This window comes from Doryrhamphus excisus, linkage group LG7 (assembly GCF_037039965.1).
Source record: "Doryrhamphus excisus strain RoL-2023G ecotype Guam linkage group LG7, RoL_Dexc_Guam_v1.1, whole genome shotgun sequence".
NCBI lineage: Eukaryota > Metazoa > Chordata > Actinopteri > Syngnathiformes > Syngnathidae > Doryrhamphus > Doryrhamphus excisus.
The window spans coordinates 2,641,061-2,662,029 of NC_136363.1; the positions used below are offsets into that span (position 1 = coordinate 2,641,061).

The 20,969-nt window shown below is 35.8% G+C and overlaps 2 protein-coding genes across 2 annotated transcripts; one reads left to right on the forward strand and one right to left on the reverse strand.

The window, feature by feature from the left end:
• Window positions 1–1,785: 1,785 nt before the first annotated feature.
• c1galt1a (core 1 synthase, glycoprotein-N-acetylgalactosamine 3-beta-galactosyltransferase 1a) lies at window positions 1,786–5,952 on the reverse strand. The gene is made up of 2 exons (XM_078791900.1): window positions 5,295–5,952; window positions 1,786–2,401 (listed from the first exon to the last, which is right to left on the reverse strand). The coding sequence occupies exons 1-2, from the start codon at window positions 5,895–5,897 to the stop codon at window positions 2,270–2,272; spliced, it is 735 nt and encodes a 244-aa protein (XP_078648026.1). The 5' UTR covers window positions 5,898–5,952; the 3' UTR covers window positions 1,786–2,269.
• A 3,906-nt stretch (window positions 5,953–9,858) lies between these two features.
• Window positions 9,859–19,874, forward strand: sdhaf3 (succinate dehydrogenase complex assembly factor 3). The gene is made up of 2 exons (XM_058047137.2): window positions 9,859–10,127; window positions 17,911–19,874. The coding sequence occupies exons 1-2, from the start codon at window positions 9,957–9,959 to the stop codon at window positions 18,103–18,105; spliced, it is 366 nt and encodes a 121-aa protein (XP_057903120.2). The 5' UTR covers window positions 9,859–9,956; the 3' UTR covers window positions 18,106–19,874.
• Window positions 19,875–20,969: the final 1,095 nt, after the last annotated feature.

Here is a 20,969-nt window from a genome sequence, read left to right on the forward strand (position 1 = left end):
TCGGGGTGGTGCAGGGTCGTCAAACGGTTATGTACAGATGTCCCTGATGACTGAAGGTCCTGGTCTGTGTGGTAACTGCCAGGTTCTTCAACAGGACAACGCTGCAGTTCGGAATTCTGGCTTGACCAAGGACTTCTTTTGGACCGTCCCGCATGTTCCCCAGGTTTAAATCCCTTAGAGAACATTTAAGGATGGATGGCAAGGGAAGTTTATAAAACTTACCATCAGTTCTAGACAGTTGGTACACTTGGTGATGCCTTCAATGTCCATAATAGCCTCCTGGAAAACACTCATCAAGCATGTCTAAAGCTATTTTTGAAGCAATTAACAAGAATGGTGGAGCAACACAAAGTGCTTTACAGAGTTAAAAACAATTACCACAATTAAAAGGAAAAAACAAAAACAAAAGAAAGCCCCTCCTTCCCACCCTCCATACTAGACACACACACACACACACACCACACACACACACACACACTCACAGTAGGGAGACATGGCACGGCACTGAGGATCAAGGAAACGGCACCTTTGGGGCCGTCCACACTGGGAGGAGCTGCAGGCTCGGCCCCCCGACTCTGACAGACGGGCGAACCCCCACATTAAAGGGAGGAACCCCCAGCCGGCCGGGTCAAAGGGAGTTACTGGAGTTAAAAGCTGAGGACTAAGCAAGAGGACTAAGCAAAAAATAGGACTAAAAAGATAAAAACATAACACTGGAGTTAAAAGCTGAAGACTAAGCAAAAAAAAGGACTAAAAAGATAAAAACATAACACTGGAGTTAAAAGCTGAAGACTAAGAGCAAAAAAAAGGACTAAAAAGATAAAAACATAACACTGGAGTTAAAAGCTGAAGACTAAGAGCATAAAATAGGACTAAAAAGATAAAAACATAACACTGGAGTTAAAAGCTGAAGACTAAGCAAAAATGGGACTAAAAAGATAAAAACAAAACACTGGAGTTAAAAGCTGAAGACTAAGAGCAAAAAAAAAGGACTAAAAAGATAAAAACATAACACTGGAGTTAAAAGCTGAGGACTAAGCAAAAAATAGGACTAAAAAGATAAAAACATAACACTGGAGTTAAAAGCTGAAGACTAAGCAAAAATAGGACTAAAAAGATAAAAACAAAACACTGGAGTTAAAAGCTGAGGACTAAGAGCACAAAATAGGACTAAAAAGATAAAAACATAACACTGGAGTTAAAAGCTGAAGACTAAGAGCAAAAAAATAGGACTAAAAAGATAAAAACAAAACACTGGAGTTAAAAGCTGAAAACTAAGAGCATAAAATGGGACTAAAAAGATAAAAACATAACACTGGAGTTAAAAGCTGAAGACCAAGAGCATAAAATAGGACTAAAAAGATGAAAAACAAAACACTGGAGTTAAAAGCTGAAGTCTAAGAGCATAAAATAGGACTAAAAAGATGAAAAACAAAACACTGGAGTTAAAAGCTGAAGACTAAGAGCAAAAAAATAGGACTAAAAAGATAAAAACAAAACACTGGAGTTAAAAGCTGAAAACTAAGAGCATAAAATAGGACTAAAAAGATAAAAACATGAAAGAAATGATCAGCCTATTTCATTTTAATTATTTTTAATAAATGCCTTTTTGTCACACTCCCTCTTCTTGCTTTTGCTTATTCTAGCTCTACTTAAATCCAAAGGTCAATCCTAGTTATTTTTCAACTGGTCTAAAAATTTTGGATCATATCTGTATTAGCTCCATTTGAATAATTTTGCTTCACTTTATCATGTTTAAAAAAAAATAATAATAATAATAATAATAGAATACAGCCTATAAATTAAGCATAAAGTAGCTAAATGAACAAAAATACAAATTTAAGGCATTCAAAAGATGCATTCAAAGACATTGGGATTATATGTAGTATTCTGCACTATACAATAGCCCCCACAGGAAGTACTGTACAGAACAGAAAGTAACAAAGAACTCTTCAGTGCGATTCTGTGATATGAGAAAAATATTATTTTAGTAGCATAGATTTGTTGTTTTTTTAATTGTAAGATCATAAGAAAGTAAACAAGTGAAGTAGAATAGTTAGATTTTTCACTACGTGACCTTTATAATAGTCTCTCATTCTGATCACTTCCAAACGACCTGCGATACTGGTCAAAGGCAACAAAAGTACCGACTAAACTGGTTTCAGGAAAGCCCAGAATTCCTCATTAGCAAATTCCATACTCCTTTTGTGTCAACAACCTGCATTTACTTGTACTTAGTAACTTTGGATTAAACCATTTTATTCCCATTCTAATGGCTCAAATTCAACCTGTATTTATATCCGTATGGTCGCAGGTGATATGTCAGATACTCCAAAACGTAAAGTTGAACATCGTAGATGTAGTGGAAGGACACCGCGAAATCCGAACAGCAACCTGGACCCTAAGGAAAGAAAGAAAAAAATTGAATTTAATGGCAATATTGCAAAAATATATATGATATATATATATATATAACAATGAAGTCAATGAAAAAGCAATAAAGTTTCACTGAGTCGTGGGTACTTGCAGAAAACTCAAGCTTCACTGACTCACGGGTACTTGAGTATGACACAAGTTCCACCGACTCACGGGTATTTGTGGAAGACTCGCTTTTCACCGTCTCACGAGTACTCATGGAAAACTCAAGTTTCACTGACTCACGGGTACTGGAGTATGACACAAGTTCCACCGACTCACGGGTATTTGTGGAAGACTCGATTTTCACCGTCTCACGAGTACTCATGGAAAACTCAAGTTTCACTGACTCACGGGTACTTGAGTATGACACAAGTTCCACCGACTCACGGGTATTTGTGGAAGACTCGATTTTCACCGTCTCACGAGTACTCATGGAAAACTCAAGTTTCACTGACTCACGGGTACTTGAGTATGACACAAGTTCCACCGACTCACGGGTATTTGTGGAAGACTCGATTTTCACCGTCTCACGAGTACTCGTGGAAAACTCAAGTTTCACGGACTCACGGGTACTTGAGTATGACACAAGTTCCACCGACTCACGGGTATTTGTGGAAGACTCGATTTTCACCGTCTCACGAGTACTCATGGAAAACTCAAGTTTCACTGACTCACGGGTACTTGAGTATGACACAAGTTCCACCGACTCACGGGTATTTGTGGAAGACTCGATTTTCACCGTCTCACGAGTACTCATGGAAAACTCAAGCTTCACTGACTCACGGGTACTTGAGTATGACACAAGTTCCACCGACTCACGGGTATTTGTGGAAGACTCGATTTTCACCGTCTCACGAGTACTGATGGAAAACTCAAGTTTCACTGACTCACGGGTAATTGAGTATGACACAAGTTCCACCGACTCACGGGTATTTGTGGAAGACTCGATTTTCACCGTCTCACGAGTACTGATGGAAAACTCAAGTTTCACTGACTCACGGGTACTGGAGTATGACACAAGTTCCACCGACTCACGGGTATTTGTGGAAGACTCGATTTTCACCGTCTCACGAGTACTCATGGAAAACTCAAGTTTCACTGACTCACGGGTAATTGAGTATGACACAAGTTCCACCGACTCACGGGTATTTGTGGAAGACTCGATTTTCACCGTCTCACGAGTACTCATGGAAAACTCGAGTTCCCCTGACCCACACAAGACTCAAGTTTCACTGACTCCCGGGTACTTGACAAAGACTCGCATTTCACTGACTCTCAGCTATTGACGGGTACCAAAGGAAGACTCAAATATCACTCACGGGTATATAAGATTGATTCAACTGATTCACGGGTACTTAAAGACTCAAGTTTTTCCTTTTTAACTACAATTTCACCTTTCGCGGCCGTACTGTTTTACGATTTTTTTAGTGCAATTTTGCATGTTATGTTTGGGGTTTTTTTGGCTAAGGCTAAGGGACTGTACACCATGGTCAATCAATTTCCTCAGCAAGTATTAAGGACGCAAAAACGCTACAGCCGAGTTTCAGATCATTTAGGTTTGCGCGTTTGGAAGTGGCCGCTGAAAGAAGTTTGGCATGGCTCTGAAGGTTTGGTTTTTAACATTTTTTTTTAAACACAATAAAAGCTCAATAAAAATTGAACTTTCTTATATGGGCACGCCCAGGTACTAGCTGTTAGCTGTAGAAGCTGAGTGTGACCAATCACAGCGGAGTGGGCGTGCAAATTAAACAAATTAAAACAGACCGAATTGGAAATCCAAAGAAATACAGCTGGAATAGGTGCAGATTCTGGAAGATCTAGAAAGCTTTCCGTGTGTAGCTGTCCGCAACTCAATACAAAGGGCCGGGAAAACAAATGTGCCACAAATGACGTGCATTGTTAGCTAGCTGAAAGAAGTTTGGCATGGCTCTGAAGGTTCGGTTTTTAACATTTTTTTTTTTAACACGGCTCAATAAAAATCAAACTTCCTTATATGGGCATGCCCGGGTACAAGCTGTTAGCTGTAGAAGCTGAGTGTGACCAATCACAGCGGAGTGGGCGTGCCCGGAACAAATTAAAACAGAACGAATTGGAAATCCAAAGAAATACAGCTTGAATAGGTGCAGATTCTGGAAGATCTAGAAAGCTTTCCGTGTGTAGCTGTCCGCAACTCAATACAAAGGGCCGGGAAAACAAATGTGCCACAAATGACGTGCATTGTTAGCTAGCTGAAAGAAGTTTGGCATGGCTCTGAAGGTTCGGTTTTTAACATTTTTTTTTTAACACGGCTCAATAAAAATCAAACTTCCTTATATGGGCATGCCCGGGTACTACCTGTTAACTGTAGAAGCTGAGTGTGACCAATCACAGCGGAGTGGGCGTGCAAATTAAACAAATTAAAACAGACCGAATTGGAAATCCAAAGAAATACAGCTTGAATAGGTGCAGATTCTGGAAGATCTAGAAAGCTTTCCGTGTGTAGCTGTCCGCAACTCAATACAAAGGGCCGGGAAAACAAATGTGCCACAAATGACGTGCATTGTTAGCTAGCTGAAAGAAGTTTGGCATGGCTCTGAAGGTTCGGTTTTTAACATTTTTTAACATTTTTTTTTTTAACACGGCTCAATAAAAATCAAACTTCCTTATATGGGCACGCCCGGGTATTACCTGTTAGCTGTAGAAGCTGAGTGTGACCAATCACAGCGGAGTGGACGTGCAAATTAAAACAGACCGAATTGGAAATCCAAAGAAATACAGCTTGAATAGGTGCAGATTCCGGAAGATCTATACAAAGTCCGCAAGTCAATACAGAGGGCCGAAAATAAGCATAAGAAAAATAAAGAAGAAAAACAAACACGTCCTTGTGCTGTACTTACTTGAATGGGAGGGTAGTACTCGTAAAGCAGATGCCAGGGTTTTTTCTGGGTCTGTACCACCAAGTAACGTTCTGGAGGGAAAGGGTGGAACGTATGTCGCCCGTTTCCATCTCTGGTGTCTACCGGTTCCACCTTCATGGCCTCCATGCATTTCCCCAGAGATAAGTCCTCCGTGGAAGAGTAGTGTGTGCAAGCTCCGGTGGCGAAGCCTCGGATGAACCTTCTCAGCGCTTCCTTACTGAGGACGTAACCCGCTCCGCCGCTCATGTAGCCTTGACCGACAAAAGGTCTGAACCTCCTTCCCAGGTACAAAGGTTCCTCGCTGTCGAGCTGCGACACCATACGGCGAAGGTTTTCCACAATCACGTACGTGTCGTCGTCGGCTTTTAGGAACCAGTCCGCATCGTTTAGGTGGTGCTGGTGGATGTGGTGAAAGGCCCGGATGGTCTTCCGGAACAGGTTTTCCCTGCCCTCGCTGACGTTCAGCTCGACAGTCGGGAAGTCCGTCCTAACGGAACTCATGTACAGCACCGTGTCGCAACGCTCCGCCCAGGTTTCCTTAATGTGCTTGGTTCGGGATTCCAGGTTCTTGGGGCCAGTCATGATCCAACACAGAATCCGGGTGCTTTGTGAAGGATTAGCTTTAGAAGTCAAGTTGACACCTGCATGGAAAACAAAGACTTTATTTTCATCTTAATAGAATTTAATCATTCAAAATAATCATTAATTATAATAATAAATATAATGTGTTTTTTATTTTTATTTTAATCCTAATATAATTTAATAATTAATATTAATAATAATTATAATAAATTAATAATAAATGTGTTTTTAATTTAATCCTAATATAATTTAATAATTAAAAATAATATTAATTATAATAAATTAATAATAATTTAAAATAAATGTGTTTTTTATTTTAATGCTCATATAATTTAATAATTTAAATTCATGATTAAAAATAAATGTTTTTTATTTTAATCCGAATATAATTTGATAATTAATAACAATAATTATAATAAATTAATAAGAATTTTAAATTAATGTGTTTTTTATTTTAATCCTAATATAATTTAATAATTAAAGATAATTAATTATAATAAATTAATAATAATTTTAAATTAATTTGTTTTTTATTTTAATCCCAATATAATTTGATAATTAATATAATAATAATTAATTATAATAAATTAATAATAATTTAAAATAAATGTGTTTTTTATTTTAATCCTAATATAATTTAATAATTAAAGATAATAATTATAATAAATTAATAATAATTTAAAATAAGTGTTTTTATTTTAATCCAAATATAATTTGATAATTAATATAATAATAATTAATTATAATAAATTCATAGTAATTTTAAATAATTTGTTTTTTAATTTTAATCCTAATATAATTTAATAATTAAAGATAATAAAAACATAATTATAATAAATTAATAATAATTTAAAATAAATGTGTTTTTATTTTAATCCTAATATAATTTAATAATTAAAGATAATAATAATTATAATAAATTAATAATAATTTAAAATAAGTGTTTTCATTTTAATCCGAATATAATTTGATAATTAATATGATAATAATTAATTATAATAAATTCATAGTAATTTAAAATAATTTGTTTTTTTATTTTAATCCTAATATAATTGAATAATTAAAGATAATAAAAAATAATTATAATAAATTAATAATAATTTAAAATAAGTGTTTTTTAAATTTTAATCCTAATATAATTTAATAATTAAAGATAATAACAAATAATTATAATAAATTAATAATAATTTAAAATAAGTGTTTTTTAAATTTTAATATAATGTAATAATTAAAAATATATAATTAATTATAATAAATTAATAATAATTTAAAATAAATGCATGTTTTTATTTTAATCCTAATATAATTTAATAAGTTTAGAGTCGTATATTTACCAGAACCACGTCAGAAACGTTCAAGGATAAAGTTGTTGTCGTTAATTTACGAGAATAAATTCATAACATCACACGTCATACGTGTCAAAGAAAAAATGGAGCATAGCTTTTATTTCGAACGTGGCAGCAAAACACAAACAGATTAGCATCATTAGCACCAAGGTCACTTAAATCCCCCGTTTCCATAGTCGTCTCAGGCCATTTTTGGTGTTGATTTTTTTTTTTTTTTTAGTTTTTTTAGTTTGCTTTTAAAATGTGCCGCAAAAAAAAAAAAAAAGTGCCGCAAATGGCCCGCTGGGCCGCACTTTGGACACCACTGTTTTAGTTAGAGTTGGATAACATAGGCAAATATGTTACATGATGACATCAACATCAGTGCAGTTTTACTCCACAGAAAACTACAACATTTTTTTGTGAGTGTGTGCGGGTGTGTGTGCGAGTGTGTGTGTGTGTGTGTGTGTGTGTGTGTGCTGTACTGAAGAAGGAGGGCAAGTCATTGTAAATGACAAGTCAATATTTGAAAATGCTTACCTTTGTTTCCACGTTGATCTCCTTGACCGGACGTCGGCCGGACATACGGCGTATATCTCTTAGACGAGTCCAATCCCAAAAAACATCGCATGGACAAAAATCCCATCAGCAATCCAGCGGTGAAGAGGACACGAGGCATTGTCTTTCACAAATCAAACGTCCTTGACAAGGTCATGTGACATCACAGTCACATTTGAAGCTGAAGCTCCTCACGGCATCTGAAGACAACAGAGTGATCTCTCACCTGCTTTGTCATGCAGGTGTTTCCACTCAGTGCCACAAACCCTGTCAGGAGGCGGAGCTTCAAGATGGTGGACAAAAAAAAAAGATTTCAAGGTAAATATCCTGCACAGGGTGGGACTGGGACCAAAATGGGGTCCTGACAGGCCTAAATTAGTGCTGTGTTGTGGTTAAATATGGTCTATTATTGTCAAAAAATATACATAATTATGTAATTTTTAAATATATTTGTCTAAAAATAATCTTTTTTCAAGTATAAAAGTGACTAAATGAAGTAAAATGCAAAGATAAGTCATCCAAAAGACTAATTCAAAGACGTTGTGATGATATGTAGTATTATATTAAATGTAGTATGTAATATTCTACACTGGTCGCTAGGTGTCAGTAATGTTACTGTAATGTTTAGTGACACCAAAGATCAGGAAGTAGTCAGAATAAAACACAACCAAAGTAAAGTACAAGTGAAGTACAACAAGAAAGTGGAATAATATCTACAAAATAGTACAATTCTTACATTGTATTATAAATAAACTAAATTAGTGCTTTGTTGTGGGTGAATATGGTCTATTATTGTCAAAAATATACATAATTATGTCAATTTTAAATATATTTTGTCTAAAAATCTGCATTTTTCAAGCATAAAAGTGACTAAATGAAGTAAAATGCAAAGATAAGACATCCAAAAGACTAATTCAAAGACGTTGTGATGATATGTAGTATTATATTAAATGTAGTATGTAGTATTCTACTCTGGTCGCTAGATGTCACTAATGTCACTGTAATGTTTAGTGACACCGAAGATCAGGAAGTTGTCAAAATAAAACACAATCAAGTAAAGTACAACAAGAAAGTGGAATAATATCTACAAAATAGTACAATTCTTATATTGTATTATCTAGCATGGTTTGAACAGTTAAAAATAAATAAAACAACTACCTGGTTTTCAAAGAATCCACAAAAAGTGTAACATCTAATGATATTTAAATGTAAATTGAATTTATACAATATCTATTTAATAACTATTTATTTTAACTTTGACAAAAAAGGGAATTTCAAGGTGGATATGCTGCACAGGGTGGGACTGGGACCAAAATGGGGTGCTGACAGACCTTAATTAGTGTTTTTTTGTGGTTCAATATGGTCTATTATTGTCAAAAATACACATAATTATGTCAATTTTAAATATATTTTGTCTAAAAATCATCATTTGCAAGCATAAAAGTGGCCAAATGAAGTAAAAGGCAAAGATAAGACATCCAAAAGACTAAATCAAAGACGTTGTGATGATATGTAGTATTATACACTGGTCGCTAGGTGTCAGTAATGTTACTGTAATGTTTGGCGACAGACACCAAAGATCAGGAAGTTGTCAAAATAAAACACCGAACCAAAGTAAAGCACAAGTAAAGTACAACAAGAAAGTGGAATAATATCTACAAAATAGTACAATTCTTACATTGTATTATAAATATCCTAAATTAGTGATTTGTTGTGGTTGAATATGGTCTATTGTTGTCAAAAATATACATAATTACGTCAATTTTAAATATGTTTTGTCTAAAAATCATAATTTGTGTTTAATGTTTAGTGAGACCAACGATCCGGAAGTAGTCAAAATAAAACACAGAACCAAAGTAAATTACAAGTAAAGTACAATAATAATAATAAATAATAATAAAGTACAATAACTATTCGACTAATTGTTAATTAGTCATTAATCATTAATCACGATCGAAGCAAATAGAGACACAACAAAAGGCAGTTTCCCCTGCGCTTTTGTTCCGCTGCAGCAGGGGGCGACATATTACAATATTTTCCTAGTCTCCCGGACCGGAAATGTACTACAGTATCACATCCGGGACAATCCGCAAGGACGTTAGTTCGGTAACTTTACTACCGTTTGCTACTATAAATTACCGTGTTGTGTTAGTAGTATTTATTGTACGAGTTAACGATGAGTAGCCATGTTTCTAAAGTATGTTCGTTGTACAAAAGGATACTTGTACTGCATCGCTTGATGCCGATACATTTAAGAGCGCTGGGCGACCAGTACGTGAAAGAAGAGTTCAGAAGACACAAGACTGCTTCTCCGCAACAAGCAGACAATTTCATGACAGAGTGGCAGGTAAATACTCCCTTAGAACATCGCACTCTATTTCTGTTTTGTATTCTAATCATCACGATGTTGTTTTGATACATTTGCTGTATTTCCTGTAATTTCCGGTATTGACATATACCGAGTGTGCAGTGTCAGGACATTGCCACAAGATGGCGGAAAAGCGCCAACAAACAGTGTATTTGAAAGCTCGTATTGTGGTCCTTCGGCATGGGTTATTTTCCACTAAAGTACTTTTAATTTTGCAATTTAAAAAAATATATATATTTGTGTCTTTTCATGCCTGTTTGAAATGTCTACTTTCCCTGAGGCTGTGAATATATGTAAAATAAAAAAAAATAGGCCACAGATATGTGACACAGACAGCTAAATACAATATAAACAGTGAGCAGCAATGAATGTTTATTTAGCCCTGGTATTAAACTATACTATTATTCTAATAGTCCTAGAACAGATCTCGGCAAAAAATATAGATTTATTTACTGGAACTGACAGAACAACCAATATATAAACTAGAAGGGATCATTATTTAATTAGCAATTTTGCAGAGGATGAAGAAGAAAGCGGATATAGCAAATAATAATGCATAAGGCTAAAAATAAGCAATTAGCTAAAAATGTCATCCAATACTTCTCTACAAGAGAGGAGAAATATGATCTCAGGGAAGAAGTACATTTGAAACACTTCTATGCTAGGACTACGTTAAAAAGTATAGCATTTCAGTATGTGGAATCAAACGTTGGAACTGTTACATTTGTTTACTTCCTGCTTTCCTAATATAATTTAAGTTTGTTTTTTTCGTTTTTTAAATTTTTATCCTAATATAATTTAAATTATTTTTTTAATTTATATTAAAAAAAATTAAATAATGATTAAATAATTTAATTTATGTAATTTAAATTATTTAATTTAAATTATTTTTTAATTTATATTTACATTATTTTAAAATAATAATTAAATAATTTAATTTATGTAATTTTAATTATTTGAATTATGTAACTATTTACATTAATTAATTTTTAAATATTTAAATTTAAATTATTTATTTATTTAATTATTTAAATTTAATTATTTTTTAATAATAATTAATTTAATTCATTTAAGCTAAATTATTTAATTATTTAATTTAAATTAGTTTTTAAATTTAAATTAAAAAAATAATAATTACATAATTAAATAAGTATAATATATAATAAGTATAATAATAATAATAAGTATTCCGAACCTGGAGTCTTTGCATTGGAATTGGTGGAATCCTGAGGCAGCAGGAGCTTCTGTAGAACCTCGGCAGGTCTTTCTATACGGTATATACCCCCCCCCCCCATCCACCCACCCTCCCTTACAGTCGACTAAATGCTATTTTCCACATTGCACCTATTTTAAATAAAGGGCGGGGGGTGATATTGATATTGAAACCAAAACAATATCAGCCATATGTTATTTTCAAGGATTTTCACACACAATATCTGTTCTTTTTCATAATATTTCTTTCTTTCCCACATGAGCTGAATGAAATAAATGTGTAAATACGCCATCTGGCATGTGACATCAGCATCTGCCATCATTGTGTCAACGAGTGAAAGAGGCAGTAATGAGCAAGCACAGAGGAGGCATAAATAAATATGCATAAAAAAGATCAATTAGAATTGACTGTGCCTTCCATTGATATGGTTTGACCTTGTGTTTTAGTAGATGCAGTAGTGTGGGGTGGTTAGCGTTTGGCTGTGGGGGTCATTTAGTGACACGGTAAAAGTTGCGGACAATGTAGTTGTGGTGACCATGAAGGAGTAAGATCTCGATATGCGTGGAGGACGTACGAAAAAAAATCGAAATTTAGTCCAAAATTAACACTAGCAAAATGTGCAAAAGACACACGTTAGCCGTATGGATGACACACAAAGACGTTCGAAGTAGGTTTTTTTCAGGCCGATACCGATTTTTTTTACCGATTTTTTTTTCCCTCATCATCCTTAACCGATTGCCGATTTTGCTTGGGCCGATATTTGTGGCTGATACTGCTTTTGCTCCCTCAATTTACATGAAAAAATTACAATGACAACAAATATTTATTGACAATTAGCAGTATCGGCCACAAATATCGGCCCAAGCAAAATCGGTCATCGGCTAAGGATGATGGAAAAAAAAAAAATAAATAAAAAAAAATTGGTATCGACCCAAAAAAAAACGTACGTCTTCATGTGTCGTCCATACGGCTAACGTGTGTCTTTCGCTTTCGCCGATTTTGCTTGGCCGATATTTGTGGCTGATACTGCTTTTGCTCCCTCAATTTACATGAAAAAATTACAATGACAACAAATATTTATTGACAATTAGCAGTATCGGCCACAAATATCGGCCCAAGGAAAATCGGTCATCGGCTAAGGATGATGAAAAAAAAAAAAAAATCGAAAAAAAACGTACGTCTTCATGTGTCGTCCATACGGCTAACGTGTGTCTTTCGCTTTCGCCGATTTTGCTTGGCCGATATTTGTGGCTGATACTGCTTTTGCTCCCTCAATTTACATGAAAAAATTACAATGACAACAAATATTTATTGACAATTAGCAGTATCGGCCACAAATATCGGCCCAAGCAAAATCGGTCATCGGCTAAGGATGATGGAAAAAAAAAAAAATAATCGAAAAAAATTGGTATCGACCCAAAAAAAACGTACGTTTTCAGGTGTCGTCCATACGGCTAACGTGTGTCTTTCGCTTTCGCCGATTTTGCTTGGCCGATATTTGTGGCTGATACTGCTTTTGCTCCCTCAATTTACATGAAAAAATTACAATGACAACAAATATTTATTGACAATTAGCAGTATCGGCCACAAATATCGGCCCAAGCAAAATCGGTCATCGGCTAAGGATGATGGAAAAAAAAAAATAATAATCGAAAAAAATTGGTATCGACCCAAAAAAAAACGTACGTTTTCAGGTGTCGTCCATATGGCTAACGTGTGTCTTTCGCTTTCGCCGATTTTGCTTGGCCGATATTTGTGGCTGATACTGCTTTTGCTCCCTCAATTTACATGAAAAAATTACAATGACAACAAATATTTATTGACAATTAGCAGTATCGGCCACAAATATCGGCCCAAGCAAAATCGGTAATCGGCTAAGGATGATGGAAAAAAAAAATCGAAAAAAATTGGTATCGACCCGGAAAAAACCGTACGTCTTCATGTGTCGTCCATACGGCTAACGTGTGTCTTTTGCTTTCGCCGATTTTGCTTGGCCGATATTTGTGGCTGATACTGCTTTTGCTCCCTCAATTTACATGAAAAAATGACAATGATAACAAATATTCCAGGTATCAAGTTTGAACAAATATTTATTGAAATGTAGCAGTATCGGCCCAAGCAAAATTGGCCATCGGCTAAAGATGATGGAAAAAAATCGGTATCGTCCCAAAAAAAAACAAAACAAACATATCGGTCGATCCCTACTTAACACACTTCGTACGTCTTCGTGTGTCGTCCATACGGCTAACGTGTCTTTCGCTTGGGCCGATTTAGCTTGGGACGATATTTGTGGCCGATACTGCTTTTGCGCCATCATCCTTAACCGATGGCTGATTTTACTTGAGCTGATAATTGTGGGCGATATTGCTACATTTCAATAACCCACACGCGTATCGGCCGATACCGATTCAAGTAAAGAACGCAAATATCAGCCCCAATATATCGTTCCGGCCGATATATATCGGTCGATCCTTAGTCATTAGTAACAAACATGAGATGGAACGTTTATGTGGCAGAACCTCTTCACAAACATGGAGGACGTGCGGAAAAATTCAAAATTTAGTCCAAAACTAACACGAGCAAAATTTGCGAAAGACACACGTTAGCCGTATGGACGACACACGAAGACGTACGAAGTGTGTTAACTAGAGATCGACCGATTTCTTGCCGATACCGATTTTTTTTCTTCCCCCCATCATTCTTAGCCGATGGCCGATTTTGCTTGAACTGATATATCGGCCGATCCTTAGTGTGTATGCACGGTTCAGGCTGTATAATTGATTCTTGTTTAATGCAGTACTTCTCAACAAGTGGGGTGGGGTCCCTGTTTGGACGGGTACAATGAACTGTCAAGGGGGTTGTTTTCAATATTAGTACAGACTTTTTTCGCTGTCAAATTTAGCAAACAAGCACAATTTGTTGAGGCTTTTGTGTGTTCAAAAAAAATTAACCAACCTACAAACCTCCACTTCGGAAATACTGAAAAATAATGATGATAAAGTCAATTTACGTAAAAAAATTCCTTAAATTCAGTGCTGCTGTGATGTGGTGCTACGTAGAAAATAATACCAGATATACTTGACCTTGTCGGATGTGCAGAGGTCACCTCATATAATGGTATTGTGTAACTGAGAACGTTACGGTTTCGAGAACCAGAAATCCATATTTGTATTTATGTACTTGTGTGTGTGTGCATCTCGACACCTCATCCCGTTCCAAATAGAACTCCGTAAACACGTTTTATGTCATCACGGGGAAAAGCCTGATTTCCAATTCAATTAGAGAGCGCCGATGGATGGAAAATCACCCGGTAGTAAATCGGAGTAGATTGCAGCTGAAATCCAGAGAGGTGCGTTTGTCATTGCGCTCGGCGTCAAACACCAACACGGGACGTCGGAGTCGAATTAGTATGCCTCGTGACAACGACAAATGTTGCCAGACGGGATACTGTCCCGCAAGTTATCATCGTTACATATGACAGAGTTATTGTCGACGTTATTTTCAGCTCAAATGAACCACTGATGTAAGGATAATATATCATAATAATAATAATGCAAGTGAACCCTTTCCAATGTAATAAAGTTTTATGTCAAACAATACCACGTCACGCTTCCAATTTAGCTTTTGTGACAGCTCAAATATTAAAATAACTACACATAAATGACACAAAAAATGGTTGTTTTAAATCAAAATAACATTGATGTCTAAATGAAGTATTTTCAAGCATACAAATAACTACATGAAGTAAAATACAAATATAAGGCATTCGGAAGACACATTCAAAGACATTGATTAAATGTAGTACCCGCCACTGGTCACTAGGTGTCAGTAATGTTACTGTAATATTGGGCAAGACACACAAGCACCAGACTTGGTTGACTTTTATTGCAGGTTGGAATGACCTAATCCACAATAATCCCAAATAACAATCCCTAAATGGAATAATTACCGTAGTGTCCGGATTACTCGCAAAAATGCAAAAATTTTTCTACCGAATTATGCATTTTTGGCATTGTCGACTTATACTCCAGTGTGATTTATGTATGTTTTTTTTCTACCTAATTACGCATTTTTGGCCTTGTGCGACTTATACTCCAGTGTGACTTATGTATGTTTTTTTTCTACCTAATTATGCATTTTTGGCCTTTTGCGACTTATACTCCAGTGTGACTTATGTATGTTTTTTTTCTACCTAATTACGCATTTTTGGCCTTGTGCGACTTATACTGCAGTGTGACTTATGTATGTTTTTTTCTACCTAATTATGCATTTTTGGCCTTGTGTGACTTAGTATACTCCAGTGCGACTTATGTATGTTTTTTTTAACATAATTATGCATTTTTGGCCTTGTGCTACTTATACTCCAGTGTGACTTATGTATGTTTTTTTAACATAATTATGCATTTTTGGACTTGTGCTACTTATACTCCAGTGCGACTTATGTATTTTTTTTTTTTTACCTAATTATGCATTTTTGGCCTTGTGCGACTTATACTCCAGTGTGACTTATGTATGTTTTTTTTTTCTACCTAATTATGCATTTTTGGCCTTGTGCGACTTATACTCCAGTGCGACTTATGTATGGTTTTTGTACTTAATTAAGCATTTTAGGCCTTGTGCGACTTATACTCCGGAGCGACTTATGTATGGTTTTTTTTTTACCTAATTATGCATTTTTGGCCTTGTGCGACTTATACTCCAGTGTGACTTATGTATGTTTTTTTCTACCTAATTACACATTTTTGGCCTTGTGCGACTTAGTATACTCCAGTGCGACTTATGTATGTTTTTTTAACATAATTATGCATTTTTGGCCTTGTGCTACTTATACTCCAGTGTGACTTATGTATGTTTTTTTAACATAATTATGCATTTTTGGACTTGTGCGACTTATACTCCAGTGCGACTTATGTATGTTTTTTTTTAAACCTAATTATGCATTTTTGGCCTTGTGCTACTTATACTCCAGTGCGACTTATGTATGTTTTTTTTTTTTTACCTAATTATGCATTTTTGGCCTTGTGCTACTTATACTCCAGTGTGACTTATGTATGTTTTTTTTCTACCTAATTATGCATTTTAGGCCTTGTACGACTTATACTCCAGTGTGACTTATGTATGTTTTTTTCTACCTAATTATGCATTTTTGGCCTTGTGCGACTTATACTCCAGTGCGACTTATGTATGGTTTTTGTACTTAATTAAGCATTTTAGGCCTTGTGCGACTTATACTCCGGAGCGACTTATGTATGTTTTTTTTTTTTACCTAATTATGCATTTTTGGCCTTGTGCGACTTATACTCCAGTGCGACTTATGTATGGTTTTTGTACTTAATTATGCATTTTTGGCCTTGTGCGACTTATACTCCGGAGCGACTTATAGTCCAGAAAATACGGTACTTTTCCAGCTATACAACCACAAAAAAATGCGACTTATACTCCAGTGTGACTTATGTATGTTTTTTTTTTTTTTTACATAATTATGCATTTTTGGCCTTGTGCGACTTATGTATGTTTTTTTGTACATCTTGTGACAAGATGTATTCATTTCAGCTGTAAAGATCAGCCTTGGGCAAGATGTTTGTCCTTGGTAAAATACTTAACATAATCACATTACATGCTGGACGGAGCTTCACAAATACGCTATGTGACTCGTTTGTGCCCACGATGAGAGCATTCTTATAAGCCAGAAAGCTCTCTGAATGGACACACAAGACATTGGCTGTGTGCTCGTTCTAACACTCCTATTTCATCCATTCTGACTAATTCCATATTGACTATTGTACTGGTTCCGTTATTCAATCTTGGACTGCAGATTACTGCCTACAAAATCACCACATTTTATTTTTTTTATTTTTTTATTTTTTTTATTTTTTTATTTTTTTTATTTTGTATTTTTTATTTTGTATTTTTTATTTTTTATTTTTTATTTATTTATTTATTTTTTTTTTTTTTATTTTTTTTTTATTTTTTATTTTCATTCATTCATTTTCTACCGCTTTTTCCTCTCGAGGGTCGCAGGCGGTGCTGGAGCCTATCCCAGCTGTCTTTGGTGGCCAGCCAATCACAGGGCACATATAGACAAACAACCATTCACACTCACATTCATACCTATGGACAATTTGGAGTCGCTAATTAATTAACCTAGCATGTTTTTGGAATGTGGGAGGAAACCGGAGTACCCTGAAAAGAAAACCCACGCATGCACGGGGAGAACATGCAAACTCCACACAGAGATGGCCGAGGGTGGAATTGAACCCTGGTCTTCTAGCTGTGAGGTCTGCGCGCTAACCACTAAAACACCGTGCCACTTGACCATTTTATTTTTTTATTTTATTTTATGTCTCTAAACCATATTTAGAAGGTTGTAAAGTACAAAACGAAAATATTCCATATACAATTAAGGAATCCTACTTTGTGATTGTGTCTGGAACCAATTAACTGTAGTAAACAATAGATCACAGTACTTTTACTGCTTGTTACGCAATACTGTCCAACATGGTAAAGCGTTTTTTTTTTTCATGTTTTTTTCATGTTTTTTTTCCACAGAACTACAAGGACATTCTGCAATCCCAGATCCTGGAATCATCCGAGGACCAACACAGCTCACCGAGGTTTGGGATCCACATGGCTGATGAGAAACTAAGCGACTTCCAAGATGAACAGATAGGCCAACTGTACGAGCTCCTGCTCGAATCCACTAAACCTAATAGGCAATTTCACATCCAGGAGGACACCAAATGAACGAGTATTCAATGTGTACCAGTCTCCATATCGGACTCCATGCACCGCTAACAGTTTTACAATTCAAAACTCCAAATATAAACAAAAAAATGTCATAATACTACAACAAGAAAAGTCGTACTTGTATGTAGTATTCTGGTCACTCGGCATCAGTCATGTTGTGAGACATGACGTTACATCACATGACCTTCCACACTGCATGGAGACTAGCTACTGAGCCGGCAGAACCAATATTGAATGGAAAAGCTAAACAGTTTCTCCTCTCATTTTGTGTGGAAGTGGTAAGATCTGGGCTTCTTTTTCCTTCTTTCCATTTCGGTTTTTCAAAAATACTTATAGAATAAGTAAACCGGAGAGGCTAGTTAGCTTGCTATGCTAGCAGGGATCGTCTGTTTTGATCCTTAGCGTGCTAATGTGATGTAAACAAAGAATAATAGGAGTGTAAAAATTGACTTTTGGTGTCACGAGAAGGCATGCAAATTTATAATATTTGGTTTGTGGGTGGAAAATATGCAAACAAAATATTGACGCTGAAGTATATATATAACTTTGCAGTATTTCCGAAATATTTAAGTGGCCCTAGCATACTTTCATTTTTCACCGTGTGCTGAATTAATCTATTTAAAGAGACAGTAAATGATATTAATAAATGGTACAGACTTTACTGTTTTTTGTTGATATGAAAATCTGCTTGGGTTTTAGTGGTTTAGAGTCACGATACCGTGTTTTTTAGCTTTCAAATTGCTGCTAAATATTATAAAATTATTCACGACATATGCTGCTCTCTGACTGCTTGCTTGTTTATCCGTTTATCCCTTTAAGTGCTTGTGCTTTCAAATTGTCATCTGTTTTTTTTATAAAATCGGATTTGTCGAGCTTTTAGCCGAGGTTATTCTACTTAGGTGTGATTATGGATAGTGGGCCGGTTACCGTAGCAACACAGACACACCCCAGCAATGATATGATTAATTTTTTAAACGGGCTGTAACCAATTTAACGGGGATACAAAGACAAAAAAAAAAAGCTTTGCCTATAAACATTGCACACCATTTTTCATCAATTTATTCCTCTATACTACTTTTTATTCCACTTTATTCTTTTGTGTGCTAACTCGCAGATTCCTCAACTGATTCAAAACAATCCGGCTTCAAAATGTTCAGCTGAATATTAGCTATCAGGACCCACATTTATTGTAATTTCATATTTACTGTGACAATTTTCTAATTGAAAATGAATGGGGAATTTATTTGGCGCCCCCTACTGGTGTAAAAAATAAATTCCCATTACTTAGCGTGATTGTTTCCCAACCACATAGTTGCTGTTTTGATTCCCGCTCCAATTACTCGACATGTTTATACATTGCGACATTTATAGCGTTATGATTTAACATGGATACAAAAACACTACAGCCGAACGATGCCAGGACGAGTCACTTTGTTGTGTCCGGTGTCAAGACACAAGAATTGATGTTCCGTCGATCAAGGGTTTGAAATTTGGGAGTGAAATCGACCAATTGTGAGCCTTGAAAACTCTCTACACCCTGTCAAGTGCACCCCCCCCCCCCGCAAATGATGTACCAATCTTAAGCTTTTTAAAGCACCACCCATTTTTTATTGCATGTTTTGCAAGGTGCAAAACTTATATCACTCTCAAAAAGACAGGAAGTCCCACCAGCAAAGGCAAAGGAGCAATGATTCTCAGTTGATGCATCAGGACCCAAAATTGTGGATGAATTCTGGGTGGGTTGCAGACAGGAAGTAAAAAAATAAGTGTGTATAATTTCCGATGTGTAACCTGTTCTTAAAGTTTGTACCCTGCATCGTATACAGTAGCGCAGCTAAGCTCTACTTCAGAACGACCAAAGAACACTAAACTCATCACACAACAACTTAACACCCATAATACATAATAAATATACAAACAAGCACCAATACAAGTTTAAAATGGATTTTTAACATAATGCATTGCATTTGAGGAAGGCATTTGTTGGTATATGCCAGTGTGCTGCAATGATATCAGCCTCCCTCTGGCATGTGATGTTTTTTTTCAGGCTACAAATGGCCGTGGTTCCGCACTTTGGACACCCCCTGGATTAAGAGGCGTGTCCTTAGACTTTTGTCCATGTGAGAGTGTGCACGGAAAACAGAAGTTGTTTATAATAACTCGGAAGACAAATGTGTCCCGTTTTGGTGCCAAGCTGTGGTCAAAGACGGGGGGGGGGGGGTTGAGAGGCTTTTAAGAATATTAGATGATATTAAAGTGCTGTGTGAGGGACAGTAATAAGCGGAACTCAATGTTTTTTTTTTTTTTTTGCAGCCATTAGAGGCTACCGATTATTTTTATTTTATTTTTTTAGCATTCAGTGAGCAGTTGCAAACATCGTGAGGTGTGTTTATTCACAACGAATAGTAATGCTTCTTTCAGGCCGAGCGATGATGTCGTTATTTTTTCCATTATTATTCACGCGGAAGTGCAAAACTCTTCTGTCCGGAGAGACGAGGGTGCTGAAGCAGTTAAGTTATGCAATCGTAAGAAAGCTCAAACGTCACAATGGTTGTTCCGACAATGGTCACGTACATGAATGACGTATGGCTGGAATGAATACACGATAACGTCCACGAGGTGTTTTCCCGGTATCGTGGTTTCGATATTTGTCATGAAACAACATTCTTCAAGTAGTGGACACGGACATAAATACTAATTTTATATTCATAATATTACTTTATTCCCAATATTAGTGAAGCAATACAAGCAATATATAACGGGAGTTTTGCACAAAACAAGGGAAGCTGACGTCATTGCAGTTCCCCCAATGAATGCGTTGCTCAGATGCAATGCCTTATGGAACAACTTTTTTTTTTTAA

What these genes read in the sequence shown, in the direction of transcription:
- sdhaf3 (XM_058047137.2), top strand. Translation starts at nt 9,957, where the DNA reads ATGAGTAGCCATGTTTCTAAAGTATGTTCGTTGTACAAAAGGATACTT. An exon ending in ATTTCATGACAGAGTGGCAG is followed by an intron (nt 10,128 to 17,910) that starts GTAAATACTCCC and finishes TTTTTTCCACAG; the next exon opens with AACTACAAGGACATTCTGCA.
- c1galt1a (XM_078791900.1), bottom strand. Translation starts at nt 5,897, where the DNA reads ATGACTGGCCCCAAGAACCTGGAATCCCGAACCAAGCACATTAAGGAA. An exon ending in AGTACTACCCTCCCATTCAA is followed by an intron (nt 2,402 to 5,294) that starts GTAAGTACAGCA and finishes TTCTTTCCTTAG; the next exon opens with GGTCCAGGTTGCTGTTCGGA.